General features: G+C 44.9%; 1 protein-coding gene across 8 annotated transcripts in view; it reads right to left on the minus strand.

Moving 5' to 3' along the window:
* Positions 1-15,558, minus strand: part of JADE2 (jade family PHD finger 2) — a 154,424-nt gene that overhangs the window by 13,098 nt on the left and 125,768 nt on the right. For 7 of the 8 annotated variants that reach the window (XM_037907520.2, XM_037907521.1, XM_007053570.3 and 4 more), the window contains 2 exons: positions 14,900-15,361; positions 3,071-3,188 (listed from right to left, as the gene is read on the minus strand). In XM_037907520.2, coding sequence (XP_037763448.1) covers positions 3,071-3,188; positions 14,900-15,361 — 580 coding nt within the window. Of the gene's footprint in view, positions 1-833; positions 1,837-3,070; positions 3,189-14,899; positions 15,362-15,558 lie in introns of those variants that run through there. The other variant, XM_037907526.2, reaches the window with a different exon arrangement.

Consider the following 15,558-nt stretch of genomic DNA (forward strand, 5'->3'; position numbering starts at 1 on the left):
CAGAAACTGAAAACTTTGCACGCCAGTCCTCTCTGTACTACAAGCCACCCTATCTACACGGGGAAGCACTTGACCTCTCTTGAGGGAAGCTATTATCACTGATTTATTCAACTCACTTATTAGAGCTTCATTTTGGTACTATCCTTCACTCCTTAGCTGAACAAAGCTGTGGAGATCTGCATCTCATGATGGCTTACTGTTCAGATTGGCTTAATTTCCCCCATGGAAATAAAATCATGATAAAGTGTCCATTTGAAAGTCACTCCCATTTATTTTAAGCAAACAACAAATACTGCTCAGATACAAGCTTGAACACTTACAATTTTACAGCAGTAAAATTCCTCATTCCTTCAAATCATTCAGAGCAGTTCTTATTTCTGGACTTCAAATGCTGTACCATGGAAATCTTGTTACTTTCAAAGTAGGTAAAGGTTCAAAGCAACCCTTCTGGTCAGAATACCCTGAGCTTTGTAGATTCGCACCTAATTTTAGAGGGATGCTTACGATCCACAACTCAAAATAAAGTCAAGAAGCTGGATTAAATCTCAGGAAAAACTTCCTAACTGTAAGGACAGTAGGACAATGGAACAGACTACCTAGGGAGGTCAGGGAAGCTTCTTTGCTGGAGGTTTTCAAAAGGAGGCTGGAGAGCCATCTCTCTTGGATGTTTAGACATGACAAATCCTGCATCTTGGCAGGGGATTAGACTAGATCAGTGGTTCTCCGACTACTGTACCCCTTTCACGAGTCTGATTGGTCTTGAGTACCCCCAAGTTTCACCTCACTTAAAAACTACTTGCTTACAAAATCAGACGTAAAAATACAAAAGTGTCACAGCATACTATTACTGAAAAATTGTTTATGTTTTCATTTTTATTATATAATTATAAAATAAATTGGAATATAAATAGTGTACTTATATTTCAGTGTATTGGACTGTATACAGAGCAGTAGAAACAAGTCACTGTCTCTATGAAATTTTAATTTGTACTGACTTTGCTAGTGGTTTTATGTAGCCTGTTGTGAAACCAGGCAAATATCTAGATGAGTTGATGTACCCCCTGGAAGACCTCTGGGTACCCTGAGGGATACATGTACCCCTGGTTGAGAACCACTGGACTAGATGACCTTTGTGGTCCCTTCTAACCCTGTGATTCTCCTCCTCTTATTCACAATGTCAACAAGTAGCTTCACTGATTGCCATGTGATCACTTGTGGAGTAAGGTATCTTTCAATAAAGGTCATCAGAGTCTGTCCCAGTGGGATCAGCAAGTGCTCAACACTCAGAACCTCTACTAATCAGGCCCTCTATATAAAATAGGCCCCAATCAAAGACTCAGGGCACGACTTCTCCACAACTTTGGGATAGTTTTGATCTGGATCCGGAAGGTAGGTCCTATTCTGAGAAGTGCTGAACACCTGAAATTTCCACTGAAGATAATCAGTGTCATGGCTGGGCAGCCTCACCCAGTATCAGACTTTTTGTGGCTTGGGGCCATCTCTGACTAGGCCATACTGTACATGATTACTGTACCTTCCTCTCTGCACTATAGAGCAGCCCGGCTCAGGCTACCAAGAAAAATTTACACGGAATCAAAGTCACAAACTTTTCAACACAACTTTTCTCAGACTCAAAACTTGACGCAAAACTTGAGTCAAAGGAAACTTTGGTAAGGGAAAGTGCAGTCCAGGCAGTTCCTAAGAAACCCCAAACTCGTGATGGGTTCAGAAGCAACTCCAAAGCCACAAACACAACAACTGGCGGAGGAGTCTGCCAAAGAGCCAGATGCTGTTTCTGGAAAAACTGTCATGCAGCCTTGGTTTTTGAGTCTTGTACTGCCATTGAAAAAAGGAAGAGGAATTTATGAGATGCGGGCTCAACCACTGCATGTTTAAAAAAAAAATCAAAGAAAAAAAGAAAAATTAATTCTATATTTGCTATTTAATAAAATGCTGCCAAGTGCTTCCCGCGCTGTATGCATGATGTTCTCTGCTAATAGATACACACAGCCGAGCGAATTACAGACAATCAGTGCTAAAATGAGATGGCATCTAAGAGCAAAAGACATTCCACCAGCAGCTTAACCTTTGATTCTTAACAGAGCCAGAGGCAACTGTAAAGAAGCCAATGCAACTGCTACTAAAACACGCCAACGAGCCAGATGCCACAACTAAAAACACCAACCTCTCTAGCCTTGCACCCAGGATTTGTAATCACCATCCAAACAGAACAATGTGCTCCAGCCACAGCATCTCACTGCAGGCCAGACTGATGTCTTAATTTAACTATCCAGCAAAATGATTAGCGTTTACTACCCAGAGGGGTGATACAGATCTACTTTGTATAGGGTCAGTGAAAACCACCGTCTCAGGCTTTCAGCAGAGTCAGGGTAGGAAATGTACTCTTCCCTTGTCTTAATAAAACAGTCATAATCAGATCAAGCTAGCGTGCTAAAAACAGGAGCGTAGTGGTGGCAGTGAGAGCGTGAGGAGGGGCTAGCTGCCCTGAGCACATACCTATGGTCTCGGATGGATCAGACTCGGGGTGGCTAGCCCCCTCACACTGCCACGGCTCCACTCTGTTCTTAGCACATAGATCGATCAGAGCTAGCCTGGGTCTGTCTTCTTGAGCTGGAATGTACCCCGCCAACCCTAGTGCAGACATACCTGGAGACTCAGAGAAGATAAGGTCCCAATTCTGCCCTCACTTAAAGGGTGAAAGTCTTACTGACTTTTGTGAGAAGTTTTATAAATGACTTGTCCTCAGTGGCACAGTCAGTCTGTGGTGGAACAGAGGCTTGAACCCAGGTCCTGACCCCCCAGTCCTATGCCCTATCACAAGCCTACCCTGGACAGGGCATAAGCTCCCAAGTGTCTATAATTGGCTATATTTTCCACAAGATAGCTCAACCACACGTTTGTCAACATAAAAAAATGAAAGAAAGACCTAATGTGGTAATGCTTTTGCTTCCACCTGTGCAGGTTTGGATATGAGTGTTTCGTATTATATGATGGAACTGGAAGCGTCTGTAATAACAGGTACTCCCAAGCCACCAGCAGAAGTATCTACCTGGATAAAGATCCTTCTTGATCAGTTGCATCTGGAGATGGAAGATCTGCTCCTGAAGTTTGCAAATGGAGTGTTTCATTTTCTCCCGCCTTGTCACCATGTAGCAGAGATTTCTAACCTGCAGAAACACAAGAAAGAGTTTCCACTTTCTGAGTGGACTCTGAGAAAAGCCCCAGCTGCTTGGCAGTGCTACTGAAGAGTCAGGTAACCGAAGATGGCTCTCTAGATGCTGTCCCTTCTCTGTTGCTCAGATAAATCCCAAGTATTATTATTATTATGTTTTACCGTAGTGCCTAGGAACCCTTAACTATGCCCCACGACCCCAACCCTGTTAAGCGCTGTACAAAGACACTCTTCTTTTTATCCTCGTTTGTCTGTTCACCTTATGTTCGGATGGGCAATGCTGTGATTCGGGTATGCCCAAGTGGTTTTGAGTAGGCCAGGCCTGCAGGATAGGAGCCATTAACAGGCTCCTATCCTGGGGTCAACAAACATGTGGACAAGGGGGATCCAGTGGACATAGTGTACTTAGATTTCCAGAAAGCCTTTGACAAGGTCCCTCATCAAAGGCTCTTATGTAAATTAAGTTGTCATGGGATAAGAGGGAAGATCCTTTCATGGATTGAGAACGGGTTAAAAGACAGGGAAAAAAGGATAGGAATAAATGGTAAATTTTCAGAATGGAGAGGGGTAACTAGTGGTGTTCCCAAGAGTCAGTCCTAGGACCAATCCTGTTCAACTTATTCATAAATGACCTGGAGAAAGGGGTAAACAGTGAGGTGGCAAAGTTTTCAGATGATACTAAACTGCTCAAGATAGTTAAGACCAAAGTAGACTGTGAAGAACTTCAAAGAGATCTCACAAAACTAAGTGATTGGGCAACAAAATGGGAAATGAAATGTAATGTGCACATTGGAAAAAATAACCTCAATTATACATACAATATGATGGGGACTAATTTAGCTACAACTAATCAGGAGAAAGATCTTGGTGTCATCGTGGATAGTTCTCTAAAGACGTCCACGCAGTGTGCGGCGGCAGTCAAAAAAGCAAACGGGATGTTAGGAATCATTAAAAAAGGGATAGAGAATAAGACGGAGAATATCTTATTGCCCTTGTATAAATCCATGGTACGCCCACATCTTGAATACTGCATACAGATGTGGTCCCCTCATCTCAAAAAAGATATACTGGCATTAGAAAAGGTTCAGAAAAGGACAACTAAAATGATTCGGGGTTTGGAACGTGTCCCATATGAGGAGAGATTAAAGAGGCTAGAACTTTTCAGCTTGGAAAAGAGGAGACTAAAGGGGGATTGATAGAGGTATATAAAATCATGAGTGGTGTGGAGAAAGTGAATAAGGAAAAGTTATTTACTTGTGCCCATAATATAAGAACTAGGGGCCACCACATGAAATTAATGGGTAGCAGGTTTAAAACAAATAAAAGGAAGTTCTTCTTCACTCAGCGCACAGTCAACCTGTGGAACTCCTTGCCTGAGGAGGTTGTGAAGGCTAGGACGATAACAGGGTTTAAAAGAGAACTGGATAAATTCATGGAGGTTAAGTCCATTAATGGCTATTAGCCAGGATGGGTAAGGAATGGTGTCCCTAGCCTCTGTTTGTCAGAGGGTGGAGCTGGATGGCAGGAGAGAGATCACTAGATCATTACCTGTTAGGTTCACTCCCTCTGGGGCACCTGGCATTGGCCACTGTTGGCACACAGGATACTGGGCTGGATGGACCTTTGGTCTGACGCAGTATGGCCATTCTTATGTTCTCCTGGTCTAGCAAAAAAGACATTCAGAGAACAGGGACAGAGGCAAATGGCTTCAGTTCTGGCTCTGGGAGCCCGAGCCTTGCAGGAGGGAGAGGGCCAAGCGCACTGTGCAAGTGGCAGTAGCGGGAGTCATTATGTGTGCAGAGGCCAGAAGGCACAATGCATCCCGGGACAAAGGGCAGCCTGCTCACGAGTGGCAGATCTTACACCCACAGGACACAGGTAGCATGTGCTCTCCCAGTACAGCCCTCCAGACGCTAGCCAGTGTGCAAGAGGGAAAGAGGCCATGGCTATCTCCATAACCAATCCCTATTTGTCCCCTCTGAGGTCTGGAACACTTCTGGCAGCATAATCTGCTCTCCTTGTGAACAGGCAGCCATATCACAGCTGCCCCCTGCATGGAGAACGTTAGGGGGAAGGGACTTTCCTGGGCTTTCTTCCTCCCACCCATGCTCTGGGGCACTGGACTGTCACCTCCTATTAGGCTGTGCTTCCAGCATCCATGGAGAGGTTGCTCTGCAGGCCATCTCTGATGGGAACCATGGAAGTTCAGAGGGCATGGCCCACATATGGACCCAGTAATGGCTCCTATGCACAGATCCCCACACCGATTGTTGCTGACAGCCAGGATACAGATGCATATCACTGCTCCTTTTGTACCCAAGCTGTGGGGTAGTTATGCCACTATCCCCCACTGAATTCCTCCCTCCACTCCTGGGCAAGTGAAGACCCCAAACAGAAGGGTGCGTGCAGTGAACAGACATGCTGGTCACTGAATTCTTGCCAGACCTTTTGCTTTAATCTACAACACATTTACAAATGCTATTTTATCCACATTTTGTGCACAATTTTTCAGGCTTTCGTTTATTTGGGGTTTTATTTGCCACCTTCTGCTGAACATAAAATATCAGGAAGTTTGATCTTTACCTTTACCATGAAATCAAAGTTCAGTAACCTGAATTCAGGAGAAAGGTCTGGACTTCAGCATTACAGCTTCTCAGTGCTTTAGTCCAGAGCGTCCAAGAGATGTAGGAACCAGGGAGTTACACTTGACCATCTGTACCCAAATCCTGTACCCAAATCCAGGGACGTTGCTGATCTGAATGAAAGGATTCAGTAACTAACATCCATGGGGGTGGGAGCAGGGCGAGGCAGAGCAGGGTAAATTGCTTTTCCAATTTACTCAGTTTTAGTTTCAGGAATTAGCTTTAAAACCACTGTGGTCGACAGATTTGCTTAATTTAACACGATGGCAATTCTAACAGATGTAATGAAAGAGCTGATGTCTGTAAAGTGCTCTGTGATCCGTGGATGAAAAAAAGCAACAGAAGTGCAAAAGATTTTATTATATGCAGATATATAAGGGCCACAGTAAAGGCTTGGCAGGCAAAAAGTGAAGAGCGTATCCAACTATCAGGCCAGGTTCCCAGCTAGTGCAAATCAGTGTAGCTCCATTGACTGCTATCCCTATTTACACCAGCTGAGGATCGGGACCATACGTTCTATAAAAATGGTACAAATCCAAAGTACCAAATAACTAGTTTATTTTCCCCTGGGTTCAATCCTGTAGTTCTGATTCATATGTTCTATTTAGGGTGACCATACATCCTGTTTTGCCTGGGACAGTCCCTTTTTTAAGCCCTGTCCTGGCCACCCCAACTTTTTGGCAAAAGTGGGCATTTGTCCCGTTTGTCCTTGCCAACTTGATCAAAAAGTGGGGTGTAGAGGACTGGGGGGGAGGGGGTAAGGCCAGCCCTGGGCAGAGCAGGAAACAGGGCTCAGGCTGGGGGCAGGCAGGGCTCGACCGAGCAGTGCTGCCAGCCCCGTGCAGGCTGAGGGGTTGTCTTGGGTGAGCGGCTCGGGCCAGCCCTGTGTAGGGGAGGAGCAAGTGACCAAAGAGATTGACGTGTTCTCCAGTCACTCGATTACAGACCTAAAAGTTGCAATTCTTCAAAAAAAAAAAAAAAAACCTTCAAAAACAGACTCTAACGAGAGACTGCTGAATTGGAATTAATTTGCAAACTGGATACAATTAACTTAGGCTTGAATAAAGACTGGGAGTGGATGGGTCATTACACAAAGTAAAACTATTTCCCCATGTTTATTCCCACCCTCACCCCCCACTGTTCCTCAGACGTTCTTGTCAACTGCTGGAAATGGCCCACCTTGATTATCACTACAAAAGGTCCCGTCCCCCCCCGCTTTCCTGCTGGTAACAGCTCACCTTAAGTGATCACTCTCGTTACAGTGTGTATGGTAACACCCATTGTTTCATGTTCTCTATGTATATAAATCTCCCCACTGTATTTTCCACTGAATACATCTGATGAAGTGAGCTGCAGTTCACGAAAGCTTATGCTCAAATAAATTTGTTAGAAATAAGGTGCCACAAGTACTCATTTTCTTTTTTCCTGAGAACACTGTAGGCAGCCTTCAGCTCATGGCTGCTGTGACCCTACAGGGACATGTGACCAAGTCACCTAGTACTGGACTCCATCTTGGAATACCAGTGTTTTTCCACTGACCTGGTGTGGGAACCAAGCTTGGAGAAAAAGGGTTCTCACCATACGCAAAAGCTATTTAATGCAGGGGATTGACATCATCGTGGTTCTTCACTGACTCCTCGCCCAAAGAAGACTCTTGGAAACAACTGAGGAACAAGAACTGAACTGGGAGGAATTGCTGGACCCAGTTTGAAGGGAAATTTTAGCCTATGAAAGGAACACTTGGGGTTTTTAAGCTGCAAGCAAATGTAGCTTTCCCCTTAAGACCCTGCAGCCTGCTTGAATCAACATTTAAGGTGAGAATTTGCTACTCATATCCAATCTCTTTAGTATATTAAGCTTAGATTGCATTTTTGTTTATTTGCTAGGTAATCTGCTTTGATCTGTTTGCTATCCCTTATGATCACTTAAAATCTATCTTTTGTAGTTAATAAATTTTTTTTTGCTTTATCACAAACCAGTGTGTGGGAGTCATAACTTGGGGCAAAAAGCTGTTGTATATTCTCTTTTCACACTGAGGGAGGGGGCGAATTTCATAAGCTTATGCTATACAGATCTCTGTGCAGCACAAGATGGTATAATTTTGAGTTTACCCTTCGGGATGGGGGTGCACTTGAGTAGATGGGCAGTTCCTTAGCTGAAGCCTTCCCATGCGGAGCTGATCTCAGCATTTGTATGTAGCTGCAGCTGGGTGTGTCCCTACCTGTATGTGTGCTGGAGGGCGCCTGAGGTCCTGTCACAGCAGTACAGTGTAAAGGGAGCCCAGGTTGGTGGGTCAGGGGGCTCAATGGTACCCCAGTTCCAGGTGGCATCCCGGGGGGAATCCGTCACAACAGTTATGCCAAAATACTCTAGAATCTTGCCCATTGCACCATCCTATACGTTGTTTATTCATAGAAGTCAAATATTTGCCTTTAGTTGCTGGTGTATTTTGTCCAACATGGAGAACTTAGTTCAAAACAAGAGAAACTTCCTGTGTGCAAATGACAAAGCTTCAGAAATAAGCCTAGTTATCAAGAGGTCGAAACTGTCCCAATTCTTCTAGGACTGTCACTCTCCTGAAGTCCCAATACTTGTAACCTCCCCACCCCTCTCCAGAGAAAAGCTAAGTACTGTATACTTCAAGAATTTCACCGGGAAAGTAAAAACCTGCGCAGATGTGCTCTCCCGTCAGAACTGCATGATAGCTTATGCACAAGCCAAGCCAGCCACAGACTGAGGGGAGAGGGAGGAAAAAGTAGCCCAAGTGCCAAGTTACTTCCTTACAGTCATAGCACTGGTGCATGTCCAGGACTCTAGCAGCTCAGTACTGACACCTGAATTCAGGATCAGTCCTCAAGCTGAAGAACTGCAGACCTCCAGTCCAGTGCAGTGTAAAAAATAACTGCTCTCCTCCAACAAGACTTTGTTTATGGTTCAAGCCTTTTGCCATGCACTGTCAGTGACACTGAATAAGGTAAACAGAGAGGCATCTCTGCTTCCGTCCTGAGCCCACATGATTTCTTGGTTCTTCCAGTCACCGATGAGCCAAGCTCTACTCTCATTAATATTCTGTCTCAGTCCACTCAAGACCTATCCATTTACATCGGATGAGCTCAATGGACGTGCATGTGGGGAACTCAAAGCTGAATTTGCTCTGACATCTTTACCAGTGCCAGGTTCAATCCTGCTCTCTGCTGTTGGGTATAATGAGAGACACAAAAAGCTGGCCACACCTAAAACACAGCCCCACAGCTCAGGTCCTCACAAGGGATGGGTCTGTGAGTCAGGTGGCATGCCCACCCCCATACAAGCTGCCATCAGCCGCAAACCACTAGCTAGCAAACAATGGGTGCATGTATTGCTCCTGCTCAGCAAAGGACACCTCTCAGCCAGCCCTGACTGGCAGCATCCCTGGAGCAAAAAATGCAGTAGGCATCCTCTCTGTTTTCCATTGCTCCACTGATGAGGGCAGGATTTGGTCCCTAATGTGTAAGCTGTTCATCTGCACTTCTGTGCCGCTGGTTAAATGTCAGATGCACATGCAGAGGTTACTGATCAAAATCCCCTCGGCAGCCTGGAAAGATGGTGCAGTTGCCAAGTGATACCAGCTAACATTTGCCTTGTGCTGAATGTAATCACTGCAGTTTTTGTCAGCCTGAAGTATCTGTGGTTGGAGTGACAGTCTGACGCTGTTTCCATGGCTGTGTCTTGGGGGGAGGGTCAATATTTTTTAGAGGAAATGTATTGTCTCTGCTGTAAAACAGAAAATGCTAATGGCATCTAATCCGACTCGACACTGAGTGTTTACTGAGCCTCCTAACTTTCCAAAAGCCACAGCCAGATGGGGGCTCAAGAGGAAGGCAATAAACTAGGAGGCAAAAGTTAGTTCCCAGGAACTGACAGCGAAGTGAATTGGCCATAAGGAAATTTTCAATAACTTGTATTGACACATCAATAAATACTTTCTTTCTCCCAGTCTGCTCTATCCAAATCACTTACCAGACCTTTTGTATGATTCACAGATTACCTAGACTGCAAGTGTGCAGGAGCCTTTGTGTCTCTAATAGTGACACATCAAACCTGATCTTTTCCCCCCCAACCTTCCCTAATGTGGCTACCAAAATTATAAACAGCAGTCTTGTGTGTCGCAGGCTTTTTCTGAAAGCTTCACAACGGGGAGACATCATGTATTTAGTTTACATTTGCCCCATGCTCTGCATTTGCTTGCGCTTCACCAATGAATTAATGTCCATGAATTTTCACACTGACAGTGAGCTTCCAGGATCTGAATTGTAAATAACAGCCCAGACAAACAAAACAACTGCTTGTAAGTGAGGTAATTAAAGATGTAGAGCTCCTGTGCTCAAACAATTATTATGCTTTTCAAAGGCTCTGAATGCAGGAGGACAATCGTGGCCATTTGCTAATGGCATGATTTTTTTTCAATATTAAAAATAAATTGTTAAATATGGATAGAGGGAGATAACAGAACCACAGAAATGGAGAAGACCTATTAAATTATCTAGTCCATCCACTTGCAAGTGCATGATTGCTACCCGCAGTTCATTTTCTAACAGTTTGTCCCAGTCAGTGAGGCATCCATTATTTCTCTTGGGAAAACTATTCCGCAGTGTAATTGATCTCACTGCCAGGAAATTTTCCCAATATTCAGCCTATTTCCTTTCTAAATTTGATTCTGTTATTTCTAGTGATATCCCCTTGCAGCCCCCAAAATAATTATTCCCTCCCTTGGCACGTTTGTGTCCTTCCCAGATTGTAGGTGGTCTTCCAGTCCTCTTTTTTTCACTGCTTAGCCATGCTATTCATATTTAGCTCTTTAATCAGCTGTTTCATCAATTCTGTGGCTCTTATTTGAACTCCCTCCAATATGACTGCATCTTTCTGGTATTGAGATGAGATGGGCTTTACTGCCAGGCTCTTGCTTTGTAAGCTACAAACTCATACATGATTATCTAAACATCTAGGGGCCTTGGTGTTACTTCAGGACAACTGGGAAGCACTTACTCTGTAGGAGGGAAAGCTGCTCTTTTTTTTTTTATAATATAAAGAAGTGATTTATACATTGTATATTTTAATATGTGCCCTTCTTTTTGTTCTGGATTGAAGCAAACATCAAACTGAAATTTCTTTATGAGGGAAACAACTGCCTTCAGCAACCTGTGTATCAAAATGTTTGGCAGTATCTTTCCTCTATGATATTGTACTTTAGAAAGAAAACATTATTTGCCTCTGCTTAGAGATTGCTATTTACACTACTAAACAACACCCCGCCTGCCTCCCTGGCCAAACTCTGATGCCGACCTGACCCCCTTGGAAGTGTAGAGCTTTTTGTTGAAGCTGATTTAAACAGACCAATACTTGGAGTAGGTTAAAAAAAAAATCCTGTTAGAATTCCGGGAACAGAGACGTGGGCATTCCAGTAGAGGAAATTTGCTGAAAAGGAAACTTAAAACTGCTAGAATCACAGCTGTTAAGTGATGACAAATATTTATTAGGTCATGTAGTCTACATCCCAAGGTTCTCTAGCCCACTCTCCCTAGTCTTGTCTATCTCTCTATTCTTCTGTATGGATTTCCAGTACAAAAAGGCCATGGTTTAACAACCTCACCGGTAAGAACATCTCTACCTGATGTCATCTGAGATCAAGCATGCCTGTGCACACCTTTGCTCACCACGGCACCAGTCTCATGGCACATCCACAGTCATAGCACATTGCCCAACGCTCGAGCCACTTGGCATAGCTATCTTGGACGCCTAATAGCTTTTTAAATCTTAATTCTCTGAAGCAGCAGTGGGTGTTGGGCACCAGCTAAGACTGAACCCAACCAGGTGATACCAGTTTGGGGCAGATCAGTGCAATAATTTGAGCCCCGGGTGTGTGCAAAAAACATTACAAGAAGTAGAAAATGTTATTCTCAGGTCCTTTCTTTAGGACCTCAGTATCTCAGAAACCCCAGGGCCAAATTACTCCAAATTTGCACCACTAAACCTACCCCAGATCCTGAAGAGGCACAACAGTTTTCAAGACCGTCTGCACATGTATGTGGAGTTTAGAGCATGCAGACAAACTAGCCGTTAAACAGAAATCCCCTCTCAAACTCAACCACATTATTGCTACTGCCCTGCTATGGTATTCAGGACTCTGACTGGCACCTAAAGTTGCCCTGCCTCATGTCAGTCTGAGCCTCAGCAGCAGGGTTTTGTACCAGCCACATCCCATTGAGGGTGTGTACAGGGAGCCCAGCAGAAAGTGTGTATCACTGATCTAAACATTGTGGCAGTTCAGGCATGAACAATGGAGGGAGGAACAGAGAGTGTAGGTGAAGATGTACTTTGGCAATATTCGTAAGGAGACAGAAGAATTGATATTTCCGTAGAAAAGACACATGATTCAAACGACAGCTCAGCATCCACTAGAGCTTCCAGCTGGAGAACGGTCTGTAAGTGAGTCACATAAAGGCAGAGAGAAAGACCAGGGTGATCAAATCTGGCGTCTAAATTCCACATGCAAGTAGCTCAGTTTAGGCTGCATTAAACTGTAATACGTTTCTGGATGATTGGGCTTTCACATCAGTTAGGCAAAGATTTATCTGTGGGCCCAATGTTCCTGGAAAGCAATAGCATCTGGAGAGTATTTCTGAGATGTTTTGAATGTTCCTGATTTAAAATCCCATTCTTAGTAATGGAGCTACACCTGATGCACCAAGCCATAATGGACGCGACGGGAGCAGGGTTAGCTCAAGGCTAACGCATTCCCTGTCCTAAAAATAATAATAATTAATAATCTTCTCTTCTATTGGGCCTTTCTTCCGAGGAGCTCAAAGTACTAAACAAACACTAACTAAGTCTCACAACAGCCTTGTGAGGTAGATAAAGGGATGTACAAGGAAGACATCACTCCCAACCATGGCCCACTCCAAGAAGCATCACCTACCAAATAACCAGCACCACCTTCTGCTGCACCCTGGAATTTCCTTGGAGGTCTTCCATCCAAGGACTGACCAGCTCCATCCCTATTTAGCCTGAGAGAGATGGCAATATCAAAGCACAAGCTAAAATATGCTTTTTCCTGCTTCCCTCCTATCCCACCTGCCCCCTTAAGTGCTCAGGACAAACTGTGCCACTCTGCCAACCTGCTCCTTTCCCTCTCTCACTCCTGAAAGACCAGGCCAAACTGCGGCTGAGGGCTGGCCCGCAAGTGTTCTGTGCTCTCTGTTTAAATCCCAGATGAACTCAGCTGTTTCTTCTGCTGAGTGATTCAGGCAGAGTGGATAGCACTGACGGTTGCACCGACTGAAGGAGAAGAGGGGCTAGCACGTTGTAGGTGGGCAGTCCTTCCACACACCAGCAAGGAGAAGTGTGGAATATAGGGCGGAGGGAAGGTCCGTAGCGGAAGAAACAAAGTCCTAGTTTCCCTCTAGCTCTGTCCAGCTTCCCTTCAGTACCATATAAGTCTCCCATAACCCATACCTTAAATTTGGCACAGCTGTGTAAGCTGCATAGCATCTAAGACGTCCTCTATGAAGGCTTATATTCTGTACTTTCAAGGCATGGACCCCATGTTCTAATAGACCTTTCCCATAACTCTATGACCCTATTCCTGTGCACTATTCCTTCCTGTTACAGTGGTTTGCAATAGCCATTCAGTGCTTTGACATCCTTCTCTCTCCCCCCTGCCAATTTTGTGTCATTTCACTGCACATGTTGTACTGCTTCTTCCTCTTCCTATTTTTGCCTGCTCTGTCCCAGCACCTTGCCCCCCTGCTCATACTGTCTCTGCTGACACTACTATTTCTGTCAGCTGCGTGCCTGTATGCAGCCATTAAAGTGAAATTTACAAGAAGCTAAGTGTGCTAGCAGCCTGGTGTTTCTTCAGAAAGCAGGTCTCTTATAAATATCCCTTTGCTGCCTGCATACACAAGCCGAGCAAGCAGCGGACGCACCGGGGAGAGCAGGCGATGTTAACTGCGAGAGACCAGTCACAACTGTTTGTTATTGTAACTTAGCTGACATTGATTCTTCCTTAAAAAACCAACAGGCAAAAGTCCTCAGGGTTTTCCCTCTCCTCCACAAACTCACGTCAGACACAGAACACGCAGGTCAAACAATGGGCCCACCAGCCTGTGAAGGGGACCTGGGATGGTCTGACGGGCAGCGAACCTACCTCAGCGGAGTTTAATGTGATACACCCCAGGTGGCATGTGACATAAAGCTCTGTCCATTCAGAGATCTCCCAGAGGAGGTGGCCCATTTCCCCGTATGGAGACAGCTGGACCAAGCCATGAAAGACTTAGTTCCACCAGCCTTATAGTTCACTTCTACCATTTTATCTGCCCTTATTGTTTTGTTTTTAGACACTACGTAAATTATCTTTCTGTTTTTAATGTGAATGTCATGCTGGTGGAAGGTGCTGAATTGCCAACACTGGAAATGTCTATTTTGGGTCCAATCCTGCGCCCCTGGAGATCAAAGAGAGCAGGATTGGGACTTTCGTCCCCAAAACGGGTAGCTGCAGTGTTGGTTTTCAGCTGCACTGCCAGCATGCCTCTCCTCTGTTCTGGGGGGACCCCATCTGGAGAAGCGAGGAGAGTCCGGACTCCATGCACATTCAGTCTTTGACCTCTCTGCTGAGACTGCCAAGAACTGTCCCAATTGTGCTGGTGGTTTTGTGATGAATGTATATGTCCACTAGGAAATGGACTGTCCCGGGAAGTCCATGCAACTTTTGTTCATATTTTAAAAGGAACACCTACACTTAAACATAGGGAACATAAAAAGTGGGATGACTGGAGGGTTCTGCTCTGGTAATATAGCTATATTATGCAGAATTCTAGCCAGTGATAACAAACAGGCAGCTCAGAGCAGAAGTGTAACTGACTGAGGTCTTTTTTGTGGACACTAACTGTGGAAGGGAAGTGACTGTCAAGGAAATCTAACTAGGTCAAAAGACATGAAGACAGTTTCTTCCAGCAGACGCTGCCCCATATTAAAGAAGCCCTGGGAGAACAAAAGAGTAGGTCCTTAAACCAGAAGTTGTACTCACCCTCTCTAGGTCTTGCCTGAGATGTGTGAAGAGCTTTAAGCGTCGGTACAACACATCCTGCTCTTGCTGAGCCAAGTTGTCCACTTCATCTGTTTTTGGTGTCAGCAGTGGCTTGTTGCAATTCGCTTTCCTCTTCAGCTTCCAGTACTGATAAACGAAATCCACCAGAGATTCAGTTAGGTCGAGGTTCTCTGCTACCTCGGAGGGCTTTACAAGTTCATAGAAGTCCTCTTCCAACTGCTGGAGCTTCTGTTTCCGCAGTGTGACCTTTTCCAAGTCCAACTGGGCTTGGTCTGCCTCTGCTCGTGCCTCATCTGGAGGTTTGGTAGCCCCACTGCTGTGCTCAAGGCAGAAGGATTTGAACTTCACTTCATCGTTCTCCGCTAAAATAGTCCGCATGTCCAGATTGTGGTCAAAAGCACAAGTGACGTGGAATGCAGTGATGCAGGCGGGCATGGAACACTGGAGAAAAGACAAAGCAGGGAACCCAGGTTATTTCACTCACCGCCCATCATGGCACACTGAGGAAACGTGCTCACTCCTGTTAAATCACTGTACATAAGACATCACTGACTACAGCGGCACTTGGCCATTACAACAGGACGACGAGATGTGTGAGCCTGGCCTGCCTATAAAAGGGATCACCCTACCGTATGTAA

Source organism: Chelonia mydas, chromosome 8 (assembly GCF_015237465.2).
Source record: "Chelonia mydas isolate rCheMyd1 chromosome 8, rCheMyd1.pri.v2, whole genome shotgun sequence".
NCBI lineage: Eukaryota > Metazoa > Chordata > Testudines > Cheloniidae > Chelonia > Chelonia mydas.